Source organism: Chiloscyllium plagiosum, unplaced genomic scaffold (genome assembly GCF_037043375.1).
Source record: "Chiloscyllium plagiosum isolate Xiang-an unplaced genomic scaffold, Cpla_swu_hap1 HiC_scaffold_19, whole genome shotgun sequence".
In the NCBI taxonomy this organism is placed as follows: Eukaryota; Metazoa; Chordata; class Chondrichthyes; order Orectolobiformes; family Hemiscylliidae; genus Chiloscyllium; species Chiloscyllium plagiosum.
In genome coordinates, this window is record NW_028270157.1 from 60,246,122 (window position 1) to 60,260,311 (window position 14,190).

Consider the following 14,190-nt stretch of genomic DNA (forward strand, 5'->3'; position numbering starts at 1 on the left):
GACACGTCATGTTAGTGTTTCTTATCGGTCTTATTTGTTAATTTAAGAAAGCCTGGCTAAACTGGTTCCTTCTGTTTAAAGCACAAGTTCATTTTGGGTTCGGGAGAAAGAGGGGAGGCATGTGTTTTTACATTAACTTTGGTGCATCCAACTGAGGGCCTGGGTGAATGCGGGAGAGGTGCCAGCTCAAATCTCCTTGCCTTGGAGTTTAACAGTTAGGTCTGGATCCCTAACACATTGGGGAATCTCCGGTGGTGACAGTAGAAACATGGGGCAGGGAATAGACCAAATGGTCCATTGGACCCACTCCACCACTCAACAGCTGGGCCTCTCTGTCAAAGCCATTCTCCTGCTCTCTCCTCACAGTTTTCTAGATTTGGTCAAGAGTTCTGGGCATGGAGTCGGTGTCTAGCAGGGCTGCACTGGAACACAGTTTAATGACACGTATCACGCCAAGTCTTTCATGTTGTCTTGCTGAGAATCGGCTTTCGCATTCAGAGTGAGAGATTCATGTAGCTGATTATTACTTCAAAGGCGTCAGTACTGTAATTTACAACGATAAGCTCAGCTCCCTGTGCATTCGCTGCTGCTGGGGGAGCGTGCATAGTTCGCAACGAGCGTGAACGGGATTGGAAGAACATTTTGCACGGTCGGTGCTCCCAGCAGAGGGACGGCTACCGGGCACAGCAAGGGCTCGGGGTATTTTCAAAGCGCGCACCCGGCTCTGCGCTGCGGAAAACAAGGGTTAAATTCGCTGGAAGTGAGTTTCTGGCTGCAGAGGCGGAGTGGTGAGGTTGCAAGCCCAAGGGGCGGGTTCCGGCCCGTTTGATGTGCGGGGCTGGCCGAGAGAATGAATGGATGCGCAGACAGCTTGCACCATCCCCGCCGGGCTGCGGACAGAGTGAGAGCCGCTCGCTGAGGGCGGAGGGATGCACAAGGCACGGCGAGCTCTGTGTGCCTGAGCCCGCTGCTGAAATGAGTCCGTGTGGGCAATGGGCGCAATCGAGGGGGGGTTTGCAGCGCTGGATGTTACTGCAAAGAACCTTTACGTAAGCGACGAGGCTGCCCCTCCTGATCATCCCAGTGCTGCTGCTGCTGCGGGCAAATCGAAAGCCAGTGCATTTTGTGTGTTAGACGGGAGAAGGTGCTGCAGACCCCGGGGGAAACCATGCAGCTGATGCTCTGGGTAAAAGGGCTGCTGAGTCAACTGCTTGTATTTATACCTCTTACTCGAGAATTGCGTTTACATCCTCAACAAGGTACTGTGGCTTTATGGTGGCAGGGTTTCTATTCGTTTCGGATCCGAATGGGGGATGAGTTGTAGACAGATGTAGACACACACTTCTATCTGTTTGAGAAATTAGAATAGGTGAATGTACCGAAGGTGTGTTTTATATTTAAGTTTGTTTTATTATTGTCACGTACGGTGAAACGGAGTGTTTTGCAAATGATCCACACTGACTGTTCACATTATTGTTAGCATAGAATGATGAGCTGGGGTTTGAGATTGCCTTAACTTTTTGACCTAAAGGTTGAACCTCACCAGCGTGTTAAACCCCTTACAGAGAGCTTCGTCAGGCAGCTGAGCTCCTATGAGATTACCTCTCCGAGGCGCCTCAACGATTTCGGCGAGGCTTTCCCGCACACCCATCACTTCAGGAGGAGGAAGCGGAGCCCGGACTCGGAACCCTGGGCCTCCCGGACTCACTACCAGTTCCACGCCTTCGGGCAGCTCTACCGACTCAACCTGAGCGCTCACTCGGACTTCATCGCCGCCACGTACCGGGTCAGACACTTGGGCAGAGCGGAGCCGGGCAGCCCGCACCCTGACTCGGACCTGAAGCACTGCTTCTACAGCGGGCATGTCAACTCCGAGTTGCGGCACACCGTGGTGGTCAGCCTGTGCACTGGCATTGTGAGTATACCGGGCTAGAAACCGGGGGAAAGGCAGCCCCTTCCTGCCCACACTCTTGTCTCCACTCTTACGGATTATTTCTATAAGTGTTTTCCTAGAGAAGGGGATTATCTGGAGTTGGAGGGTGGGACACATTGATGGGGGAGAAAAAAAAACTCAGCAAGTCTGACAGTGGGGGTGAGAAAGCAGAGTTTCACTTCCTCCTTCAGAACTGAAGGTTCCACAAATGTCATTTGCAGACCTCTGGGGCTTGAACTCAGACCACCTGCTCCGGAGGTAGGGACCGCGACCTGGGGTGCCCGTCAGAGGCTCTCAGTCATGGTGTCGCGATCGGTCCTTCTCAACTTAGACTGCACCCCGACTTGGCATCATCCCCTATTTCGGGATGGGGTGAGTTTGGAACCCGCTGCTTTCGGGAGCTTGTTATCGCTGTCGCTGGGCTGATGTGTTATCCGCTGTTTTAACTGGCAGAGGGGAGAGCGGGTTGAGCAGTTCAGCCAATGGGGCCGATCAGGTACAGCAGGTCCACACGGCCAGGCAGCCTGGCTTGTCACTGACTCTGCCCCTTTTTAAAGAGGTGCGATTGTCTCTTTCTGGCCGGCCTGTTTATAATCGCCAGAAAACAAATTTGACCGGCCATTTCCACAGTAATTGCAGCAGTCAGATTCTCAGCCTTCTCAAATATCCCAGCGCCTGTTCTAAATTAAACATGTTATACGGTTTGGAAGTATGCACCACACTCACAGTGGTGCATACTCAACAAATGGGGAAAGAGAGGACATTGGCCAAGTCCCAAGAGGCAATACTGGCAAGTGGGCTTGACCCAGTACATTTCTGTTCAATGGTCACAGCTAGTTCTAAGGATCAATCGAGCAAGGGGCTCAGTGTGTTTGCTGCCAATAGAGCTCAATTGGAGCTGTTTTCAAATCCCAGTTACATTCTTTCATTTGTTAATAAAGAAGAAATAGCTCTGGCAGGAGGTGGACTGAAAGAAACTTACTTGTCAGTGCTCACACATCCGATGTGAAGCATTGTGCTCAACCCTTTGGTTGCATTTGGGGGCTGGCAGGTCTCCCTTCTCCAGAGGGACATTGAAAAGATCATTTTATTCAGATGTGCATCCCAGCATTAGCAAAACTGAAGGAGCACAGGAAAACACAAACCCACAAATGGTCATATCTTATGCTTGGTGACGGAGCGTAGATACATTGAGTAATAAAACTATCAATGTTTAAAATACAGAAGAAATTAGATTCCCTGTAGTGTGGAAAGAGGCCCTTCAGCCCACACCAACCCTCTGAAGAGTAACGCACCCAGACCCATTTCCCTTATGCACCCAACACTGTGGGTAATTTAGCATGGCCAATTGGCCAGACCATCTTTGTGACTGTGGGAGGAAACAGGAGAACCCAGAGGAAACCCACACAGACACAGGGAGAATGTGCAAACTCCACACAGACAGTCACCCGAGGCTGGAATCAAACCTGGGATCCTAGTGCTGTGAGGCTGCAATGCTAACCATTGAGCCACCATGCTGCCACATCCTCCTCATCACTTTATACACTTCAATTAAATCGTTCTTCAGCCTAGCTTTCTTTGCCATTAAAATTCTCTGTTCCCGCCTCCATACATAACCCTCATTCAGGCATACTTGTTGGGTTTCCTGCTTCAGTATTAGTGGTGGGGAGCAGCAGGGGACTGGTTGAGATTGGAAGATAGGGAGAATATAATCAGAAGTGCTTTGAGTGAGCTGGCCCACTTTCTTGTCCCCTGTCTATATATTGACAGCTCAAGAAGGCAAGATCATTGTTGAGTTTCAGAATGCGATCCATGAGTGTTAACAGAAAGAGTCAGAGGCATGAAACTAGAGAGTATCCAGTATCTGCGAGTTTTGTCCACCCCATAAATCTAAATTGGAAGCTTTACATTGGCTTTCGTGCCTCATTCATTTGGAGTGAGCATTAGAGAGATGCACATCTTTTCATTTTTGACATCAGGGAGCAAGCAGTTCATCTGGGGAACAACTGTTGCTTACATACCTACACTTGTCTGTCTGCTAATGAACAGATAATCCGCGTCAAACTTGTGAACTGTAGGAGTGAAGATCTTGCACCTGTATGCCAAACATAAAGATTTGAAAATAAGTTGCTGTGCTAATTGTGTATAGTGCAGTTTGGGACTGTTATTGCTGTCACAGTTTGTTAACTAGCAGTGAAATTAGGAGCACAGGAATAGATCATCCATCCTTTTGGGTCAAAGCCCATTCCCACTCTCTTCTTTTATATCATGGCTGCTTACTCCATTCACTCTTCTTTGTTCAGTATCCTGCAATACATTAATCTAACCAAATTTATTCAACTCAAAGAAAATTTCAATGCACCCAGAATTCAAAGCATTTTGGGGACAGAGTTCCAGATTTCTTAACCCTCTATCTGAATAAGTGTGACCTATGATCCCCCTTAAATGGTTTAGCTCTAATTTTTAAATTATGACCCTTGCCCTGATTTCACCACATCAGAGGAAATATTCACTCTTTCAAATCTATTCATTATTTTAAATGGCTCAAGTAGATCAACATTCTAACCTTAAGAATGTAAGCCAACTCTATGCAGAATTTAACTCTTTACATTCCAACATAATTCTGGTAAGTGGTGAGAAGTTGGAAGTGATGTGTCCTGAATGTTTCAGGTTCCTATGAACACTTAACTGGGAGCTTACTATAAGGATGTGGAAGCAAATATTGATGCCCATTTGCACACATCATCTAAGGTTAGAAAGTTTCCTTTTCTCATTAATGTGTTTTTATTAAATTTGCTCCTGTAGTTGAATCCTTCTTCCTCATTCTTCTGAACTTAGACAATCATTGTGAGCTCCCAGCTCCATGAATATACATGTTACTTCGCTGGCAAATACTGCACAATGATTGCAGGGCCTTCACTGATGTCAAGGATGTAAGAAACATCACAGCTTTAGTTTGCTTCTACCCCTTGTGTGTCTGATTATGCTAAGATATTTGTTCTTTCGTGACAGTATTTGCTTCCCCCGCGCACCATCAGCAATGATCTTTTGCTTTCATTCTTGTCAATAAGGTTAAGTTTAAAGACCAATTTTGCAACATATGTTAAACTCAACAGCTTCCCAGACAAAACGTGCATTGCAAATTCAGCCTCTCTAGTGTAATGACTATTACGACACACAGCAAAGTGGTTTTGTGCCTAATTCTATTATTTTCCAACTCACTTATTGTATGTCCTTAAGGGCTATTGATAACTGTGTATTCTTCTTCATTTAGAAGGCATAATTCTGTGGGCTCTTCTCAAGGCTTCTATTCATACTAACCTATGATTGTTAGGTAGGAGGTGTGGTGCACTTGCAGTAACATGTGCTGCTTTTTCCAGCTTTCTTCATCTTGGCTGCAAGGTATGAAATGGCTGAGGAAGTCTATTGAGTTTCTCCTTCAAATAATATCGCTTGAGCCTCATAAACTTCTGGAGGCATGGACTTCTTGCTGCAGAAAAGATCTGCAAGTCCAGGTTATCCTCCAGAATCTATTATCTTATCTAATTTGAGCAGAATGGTAATTCCTGTATGATCCTGAATTATGAATTTCAGTACATTGGCTCCCATGAGTGGCTTCATCTTAAACTCAATCATGGCCTTAGCCAACATTTATGCACATACTCTTCCTGCAAGTGATGATGATGAGGGGAACAAAGCTGAAGAGAGCATTCTGTCTTGCTTAGTTAGAATGTTTGCAGTCTGCTTTTTGATGTATTGTATCACATTTCTCTTAAATCTCTTTGTAGACATAAGATACAATGAAGTACTTTTAAATGTAGTGAACATTATTGGATACAGCAGCAATCATTTTGTACATGGCAAGTCAGAATTCAGATGAATAAACTTGTGTTGTAGTTTTAGTTTTGGTTAAAGGAAGCATATTGGCCTGGGGAGCTTGTAACTCCTGAAAAAGTACCAAAGGATCTTTAACATCTACCTGAATCCATCAAATGGGCAGAAGCTAGCTTGGTTTAAAGTCTGATTTGCTAATCATCCAAATGATAAAAGCAGTCTAAGCTATGGTCAGGGATTTGATACTGACTGGTAACTGGATCTTGACTCTCAGGATATGGACAATCTCTTTGTTTTAACTGGCTTTGTCATCTACAAGGCTGAAGTGTCAAGTTCAGAACCCAAGGTTGCTGTTTTAAGTGAGAAAACCTAATACAGATTTGTGAAGATCATATACGTTGTTTAAAATTTGGCATAATTTTGAATATGCTATTGACTATACTTGCACTTCCTGTAATAACTAGCCATTCAGTTTGCAAGAATTGAAGATAAGAATGATCATTTGCTCTATTCTGAAACATGCAAATTCCCCATATAGTTTTTTAAATGATCTTGGATTTTGCTCTATTTGGAAATTTATTTCACATGTCAGTCATGAGTTATGTCAAGTAAGAATATGTAATAGCTGTCAAAAAATTACTTACCCATTACTCATAGGAGCTTTCTTATCCTGTAATTTCAGTTAAAGTAATATCTTGGATTTACTTCTACCATTTTCTTCACACACAAAAAAAAGAACCTGAGACCGCCACACTTAACTCTCCACTTTAGGATAAGAAGCAGACATTTCTACAGTTTTTCTTCTTAGAACTCAGAGCTTTGACATTAGCTTTGATGGTGGCTCCTCCTGCACTGCCTCCAATGCTTGAGTATCTCCCTTGTTTCTTGATGACACTGACTAGAACATTTCCTCCTCTGATTTTATATTAAGACAGTTTTGTCTCAATCCTCTCAGAGCTTTGTGGATTTTCTCTACATTGCTGTCTTTCAGCTTCAACAGCATTTCTGAAGTATGCATGTCTGACTGGTAACTGGATCTTGACTCTCAGGATATGGACAGTTCCTTTGTTTTAATTGGCTTGGTCATCTAGGAGGCTGTAGTGTCAAATTCAGAACCCAAGGCTGCTTTTTCTTTTCTTTGCACAGCTATTGTTACATCCACTTTTGAATATATTGTTTCGAGTCATTTTGTATTTTTCAAACTGCCTCCTCTTTTCCCTCGATAGCTCCTTGTTTAGTATCATCTGGCGGATTGACCGTTTTGCACTGAGCTTCAGAATCCAGTCATTTACGTACATGACACACCATATGGGTTCCAACAAACATCTCAATGAATGTTATACGTCCATTCAACATTGAACCCTCTTACCCTGCCCTAGCATGCCTTGATTTCTTGTATTGTATTAACAGGAATAATCATTCATCTGAAGCTGTCTCAGAAAACATTTTGAAGTTGAGATAGATAATTAAGGGTTAATTTTAAGGGTTTCTCCAGTCTATCTTGTTTATCATTTCCTCAGTGAAGGTGAGAAAGTTGGTCAGGCAGGAATTTTCCCTTCTGAATCCCTGACAACTGCTTACGAGATTATTAACTACTAATCGATTCTATAATATTACAGACTGACTGTTCATGAGCACAGGACATTTGAAAGGACTTTACAGTCAATTAACTAATTTTGAAGTGTTGTACAGTTTAAGACTGTAAGACATAGGAACAGAAATTAGACCATTCAGCCTGTCAAGTCTGCTCTGCTATTCAATCAACCCCATTGTCCTGCTTTCTCCCTGTAACTCTTGGTCCCCTCTACAAGCAAGAACCTATCTCTCTCAATCTTAAATACATTCAATGACCTGGCCTCCACAGCCTTCTGTGGCAGTGAATTCCATAGATTCACCACTCTCTGGCTGAAGAAGTTTCTCTTTATCTCTCTTTTAAAAGGCCTTTCCTTTACTCTAAGGCTGTGCCTTCGGGTCCTAGTCTCTCCTACCAATGGATGCCACAGTGATTTTCTCACAGCAAGCTTACACAAACAGTATTGTGATAATGATCAGGTGATTTGTTTCTCATTGTGTCAGTTGAGGGATAATTGACCAGGACAACAAGGTAACACCCATGAGCTTTCTTGAGATAGTGTCATGAGACCTCCAATGCGCCCTACAGCTAAGACAGGGTTTTGGTTTAAGTTTTCATTCACAAGATTGCACATCTGATAGAGCAGTACCCAGCATTGACAGTGTTTTGCTTAATGTTGAATTCCTTATGTAATAATGAATAGAATCCCATTAGTCATCTTAATTGCGAGTTTTACTTGTATACAAATGTTTTCTGACCATTGCATAAAAGCACTTTAATCCCTTTGCAGTTGAGAAGTCTGCAGTCATTGTCCATTTCAGAAATGCCTTGTTCTTTTTTTAACTATTGCAAAAGTGAATAACTTTATATTTTGCCACATAATATGCCATAAAGAGAACAAAGAATAATACAGCACAGGGCAGGCCATTTGGCCCTCCAAGCCTGCGCTGACACATTTTGCCCTTCTATACTAAAATTATCTTCTCTCCCAGGATCTGTATCATTCTATTGCCTTCGTATTTATGTATTTGTCCAGGTTCTTCTAGAATGCTGCTATTGTGTCTGCTTCCACCACCTTTTCTGGCAGCGGGTCCCTAGACTCACCATCCTTTGTGTGACAAACCTGCCTTACACATTTCAAACTCCAGCCCCCCCTCCCCCAGTAATTGACCCTTACACTCTGGGATAAAGCTTCATACTTTTCACTGTGACCATGCCATATGCCAACTTTTTGCCCACTCTCTCAACCTACCTATATCCGTCTGCATCTTCCTTACGTTTTCACAGCATACATTCTATCTGTCTTGGTGTTGACTATAAATATAACTGCCATGCCTTAACTTCCCTCATCTAAGTCATACATCTAAATTGTAAAAAGCTGTGGCCTCAGTATCGACCACTTGTTACATTCTGCCATGCATACTCTCTGTTTTCTATCAGCCTGCCGATCTTCTATTCTTGCAAGTATGTTCCTTCCCACACTGAGCTTTTACTTACTGCAACTACCTTTGAAACGCTTCCAAGTCAGGCACTGTATGTAAAGAGAGGAAGTTGATCTATCAGCCTAGATTTAAACCATCTCCATCTGGCAGAAACTGGGCAGAGACACAACAGTTAAAATAACACATCCTTTTCCAGCATGTGAGCAGGATACTGAGAGAAAGGAAACAAAGTCAGTTTTAAAACACTATTGCATTCCAGCTCTGAAGTTGGGACTGAAAGCTAAAAGGTCTGATAGAGGTTGTCAAAATTATGGGCAGGCAGAAGAAGTAGATAGAGAGAAACTGTCCCCACTAGGAAAAGGAACATGAGTGAGAGCACTCAGATTTAAAGTGATTTGTGAAAGAAGTAAAAGCAACATGAGAAAAATCTTTTTTTACCTGTGAGTATTTGGGGTCTGGATACATTGCCTGCAAGTGAGGTGGAGGCAGTTATAATAGAGGAATTCAAGAGGGCCTTGGACAGTTATTTGGTTAAAAACAATGTGTGAGGGAATGGGGGAGAAAACAGTAGATTAGCACTCGGTCATGATATACATATGCCTAGCTGGTGCAGGCATGATGGGCTGAATCACCTCTTTCTGTGCCCTCAGACTTCTGTGATTGTGTGATCTGCAGTGTGAAGCTGAGGCATAAAGGTGGGAGTAATTCATAACTCCGTGAAAGTGGGGTGACAGGTAGACAGGATGGTGACCTTTTGGCACGCCTGCTTTCATCGGGTAGAGCACTGAATGTAGGAATTGGGAACATCATGTTGCACCTGTACAAGACATTCGTAAGACGACATTTGGAATACTGCCTGGAATTCTGGTTGTCCTACTATAGAAAGGATATCATTAAATTAGAAAGAGTGCAGAAAAGATTTACTGGGATGCTACTTGGACTGGAAGGTTTGAGTTATAAGGAGAGGTTGGATAGGCTAGGACTGTTTTCCCTGCAGCACAGGAGACTGAGGGTTGACCTTATAGAAGTCTATTAAATCATGGGAAGTAGAGAGCCAACAGTTTTTTCCCATGGTAAATCTAGAGGCATAGGTTTAAGGTGGGAGAGGAGAGATACAAAAGGGTCCAGAGGGGCAATCTTTTCACACAGAGGGTAGTGAGTGTCTGGAAGGGGCTGCCAGAGATAGTGGTGGAGGTGAATACAGTTTTGTATTTTAAGAAACATTTAGACTGGTACATGGATGAGATAGGCATGGTGGGATATGAACCAAATGCAGGCAAATGGGACTAGATTAATTGTGAAAATTGGGCAGCATGGACAAAATGGGCCAAAGGGCCTGTTTCCACACTGTAAACCTGGCTGAGGCTGAGTTTTATATAGTTTAGGTTCTCTCATGGGTATTCATCCAGAGAATCAAGAGTGTTCATCCAGGCATCTTTTTATGCTTTGGGGCTTCCTTGTACTGACCTACGTCCCTTCCCACTGGTCATGACAGGACTTCCTGATTATAAGCCCCTACGATTGCTGCAGGCTGTTCCTATGGGTTGCAAGCTGTAAATTTCCACTCTTGCTCACTGGCCTGGCTGTCAGTTTGGCCAGCTGTCAGCTGGGATGCTCCACTAGCCTTCTCAGTGAGGCCCCTCTGTTAAGCTCAGCCTTTCTGAGTTTACTACTGTGTTCCTTCTGCCTTCCTCTTAATTAATATCAGAGCCAGCACTTCTAATCCATGACCTTCCACTGGAACTCAAAGCTGCTATTGACGAGCAGCTTTTAAGCAAATCAAACCATGAGAAAGAGCTGGACAGGATTTGGGAAGAGGCATCCAGGGGAGTGGAAGGCAGGATTAACTGAAACAACCATCATGCAAAGTCAAACGATTTCCAACATCCTCAGAATATAGCTTTTCAGTTCGTACAAAATTGCTTGAAGTTAACAAAATTGTAAGTACAGTTAAAAAAAAGGAACTGTGTTTCAGCATCTTTGGACTGAATGGTTCCTGTGTCAGTACCATCCCAGGAAGTTGGCTGAATGTCATGTATGCGTCACTACAACATAATGTCATTTTCTCCATCATTAATTCAAATGTCACCACCCGATTGTACAAGAAGGTGGAAAAGGCTTGGACTTTTGTGCTGTTTTAAATTCATTAAATGCAATGTAGTGAAGCAAAGAAGTAGTTTATGTTGCACTGAAATGCATTTGGATGAGGCTCGTAGGTGGAAATACTTATAATCGTGTGTTGACTGACTCTATCATAAAAATCATGGAACAAGAGACTTTCACAGCATAACGTACGGGGGTGTTCTCTCTGAAGGAGGCTGTGAACAGTTTTTTTTTCCCAGAATAAGGCAAGCTTAAGTAATGAATGTATTGATAGCACAGCTGTACTGAAGGAGGCAGGGATAAATGGTGGATGTACCAGCTGTATGTTAAGGGTTGAACAAAAGTTGAAGTAAGTCCTTTTGGAATGAACTTGATATATCAAGTAATCAATTAAAATTTGGCACATGGCCACGATGTTTGACAGGGATACAGTCCAAAGGCTGAGCTTTGTGAAGAATGCAGTAATGCGCTGCCTCTGAATAAACTGTGTAAAGTCGGATAGCAAAGCCAATAAGCATGGAAACATTCAACTCTATTTACTTGTTCCTTCTTGTGAATAATTCTGAACTATGCCCGCAATATGATTAAAAAGAGTATATCCATGAACACAATAAAATAAGCAAAGTTTTTTGGAATGCACAGTACTGTTATTCAGTGTGATATTGTGAAGTTATGAGTGAGTCACTGGACTTTGGGTTGTTACCAGTAGATTGGGTACTGGTTACCTTATGAATTGGGGAGATGGTGATATATTGGTAATGTCTTGAGTAATCCAAAGGCCTAGGCCAATGCACAGGTTCAAGTCTCACGAATTTTAATTTTATTTAATAAATCTGAAGTGTAAAGTTATTTTCACTTATGGTGACCATGAAAACCATCAGGGATTGTTCTAAAAACCTAATGGAGTCACTATTATAAATTAAATTTGTTTCTTTAAGGCACAAAATCTGTCATGCTTTCCTGATCTTGTCTCAGTGTGACTTCAGACCCATTAAATGGTTCTCCTGAAATGGTCTAGCAAGCCACTCCATTCAAGGGCAATTGGGGATGGGCAACAACTGCTGGCCTTACTAGTGATTCCCACATCCTAAGAAAGAATAAAGATAAAGAAGTTGTGTGGGCAGTGTTGTAAGACTGGTTATCATCACTGGGAGGAAGCATCCCTGGAAGTTTGACCACATGACATTCTAATCTCACAACGCATGTTCAAATAATATCTTCAACACTTGATTTATAAAGGTTGTAGTTGGCTACCTTTGCCTGCAGTCTCCATCCCAGACACATGATCTCTCTTTCCCTCACTACTCAAACGTTCCAGGGTCTCTCTTTCCTCTGGTTCACATCTCCAACTACCTCTCTTCCCCCAACCACTTTCCTTGTCCATTCTGACATCAGTATGGTTCAGTGGAGGGGCAGCTTCTAGAAACAATTATTTGAGAATGGAATCAACAGTCATATGGATTTAAATTGATTTGCAAAAGCAGCAAAGGTGATATGATATGCCAAGAATTATGGTGGAGATAGATTCAACTGAGGCGTTCAAGGGGGAGTTAGACGCTTGCTTGGATAAAAGTAATGTGTGAGAGTATAGAGGAAAAGCAGTGGATTGGCATTAGGTAATGATATTCATTTGAAGAGTTGGTCCACACATTATGGGCTGAATAGACTCAATCTTCAGCATAGACTCAATCTTCTTTGATTCACTCCATTGGTTGTTCCCAGCATTCCATAATTCAGTCTGCTGGTTGTTCCCGGTGTTCCGTGATTCAGTTCCCGGTGTTCTGATGTTCTGTGATTCAGTCCACTGGGTGGTCCTTATGCTAAAGGATAACCGGAACTTTCTTCTTGCATCTGAGATTTCTCCATTGTCAGCCAGTGATTTAATGGAGGGCATGAGACCTGCGTTCCCTGAAAACTGTACAAGGGGTCAGCTATGCTGAAATCTGGAGCAAAATGCTACAAATTCATTGCAAAAAACAATATTCCTTTTACGTTGCAGACGTATGTAGCCACAAAGCAAGAAACAAGAGGGGGGAAAGAAAAGTGAAAATTCTGATAGATAAGCAATGTTGTAAATTTTGAACAATGACATTCTCCACTTCCATTTTCATCAATGTCCAATAATTCACCCTCTAGTCTAAGACACTCCCAAGCAATCCGACAGAAACCAGAGTAAACTTGAGGATTATCTATTCACTAAAAACCTAATGAACTTGGATTTGACAAGAACGATCCCTGTCTGAACAACCTCCTGATCTTATTTAAGGGAGTGATATCTTCAGCGGACTGTTGTGATGAAGTAGTTTGCTTGAGCTTCCAAGGCATCTGGCAAAGTTTCACACAGAATGCTGTCAAGTTGCAGGATAAATCTTAGGGCTTGAGAGGTTGATAGAAGTGTAGAATACAATGAAAACTTTTTACTGGTGTAACATTAGGAGTGGGGAGGTGGGGTGGTGGGGAAAGTAGGAAAACAGTGAGTTAGATTCACACAGAGTCAGTTTTGGATTCTACAAGGTTTCCAACCTGTGGGCTGGTCCCTGGATTCAATGCAATTTGGACAAATTGATTTAAAGGGTAGGTTCAGCAAAATTAAGTTGGAAAAAATGTCATTGGGCAGAATGATGATAAATAAATGGAAATGCAAATTAGTATAGACAAGAAAAAAAGGGAGAATTGTTGCATTCCAGTCTAACTGAAATAATGAAAACTGTGGTTGAATGAGAGGCAGTAAACTTTAGTATAATATTTCAGACCACTGAACAGAAGGAATCATTAACGAGAACTGATTTTGAAATCTAGAATCAAAACAGTGGCATCTGTGGCAAACTCTAAACTATTCAGCAAGTTGTAGAGATTTCCAAACTCCAAAGGGAAAAACAACAAAACCTTGATGTTAAGAGGGCTCAGTTAACAGAGAAACTTGCACTTTTATTCTCGACAAGAGGCATCTTAAAGGTGATTTCGCTGAAGGATTTAAGTTAGCGAAAGATACATGAAAGCTAAATCTGGAAGCGTCAAATCAAATCAGGAGAGTAGCATAAGAAATTGCATGTTCAAATAAAAGAAAAGTTTGGGATTGATATGAGGAAGTTCTTAGACTCAGAGTGGTCAGCACATGGCAGGATCTTTCAGTTGGTGGAGATGGAGCAGTAAATCTTTTTGCAATTGTATTTTTTATCTGATAATGCACCTGTGAAGTTCCTTCGAATATTTCAGTGCTAAAAGAGCACTAAATATTTTTAATTAATTTTTAATTAATTAATGTAAGATTGCTTACATCTCTGAACAGGTGAGACTTGGACACA

At 42.4% G+C, this 14,190-nt stretch overlaps 1 protein-coding gene across 1 annotated transcript in view; it reads left to right on the top strand.

Annotated features, from left to right (window-relative positions):
* Positions 1 to 693: 693 nt before the first annotated feature.
* LOC122559510 (A disintegrin and metalloproteinase with thrombospondin motifs 20) overlaps positions 694 to 14,190 on the top strand; it is a 384,605-nt gene continuing 371,108 nt past the window's right edge. The window contains exons 1-2 of the mRNA XM_043709081.2: positions 694 to 1,259; positions 1,566 to 1,915. Coding sequence (XP_043565016.2) covers positions 1,169 to 1,259; positions 1,566 to 1,915 — 441 coding nt within the window. The 5' untranslated portion in view covers positions 694 to 1,168. The remainder of the gene's footprint in view (positions 1,260 to 1,565; positions 1,916 to 14,190) is intronic.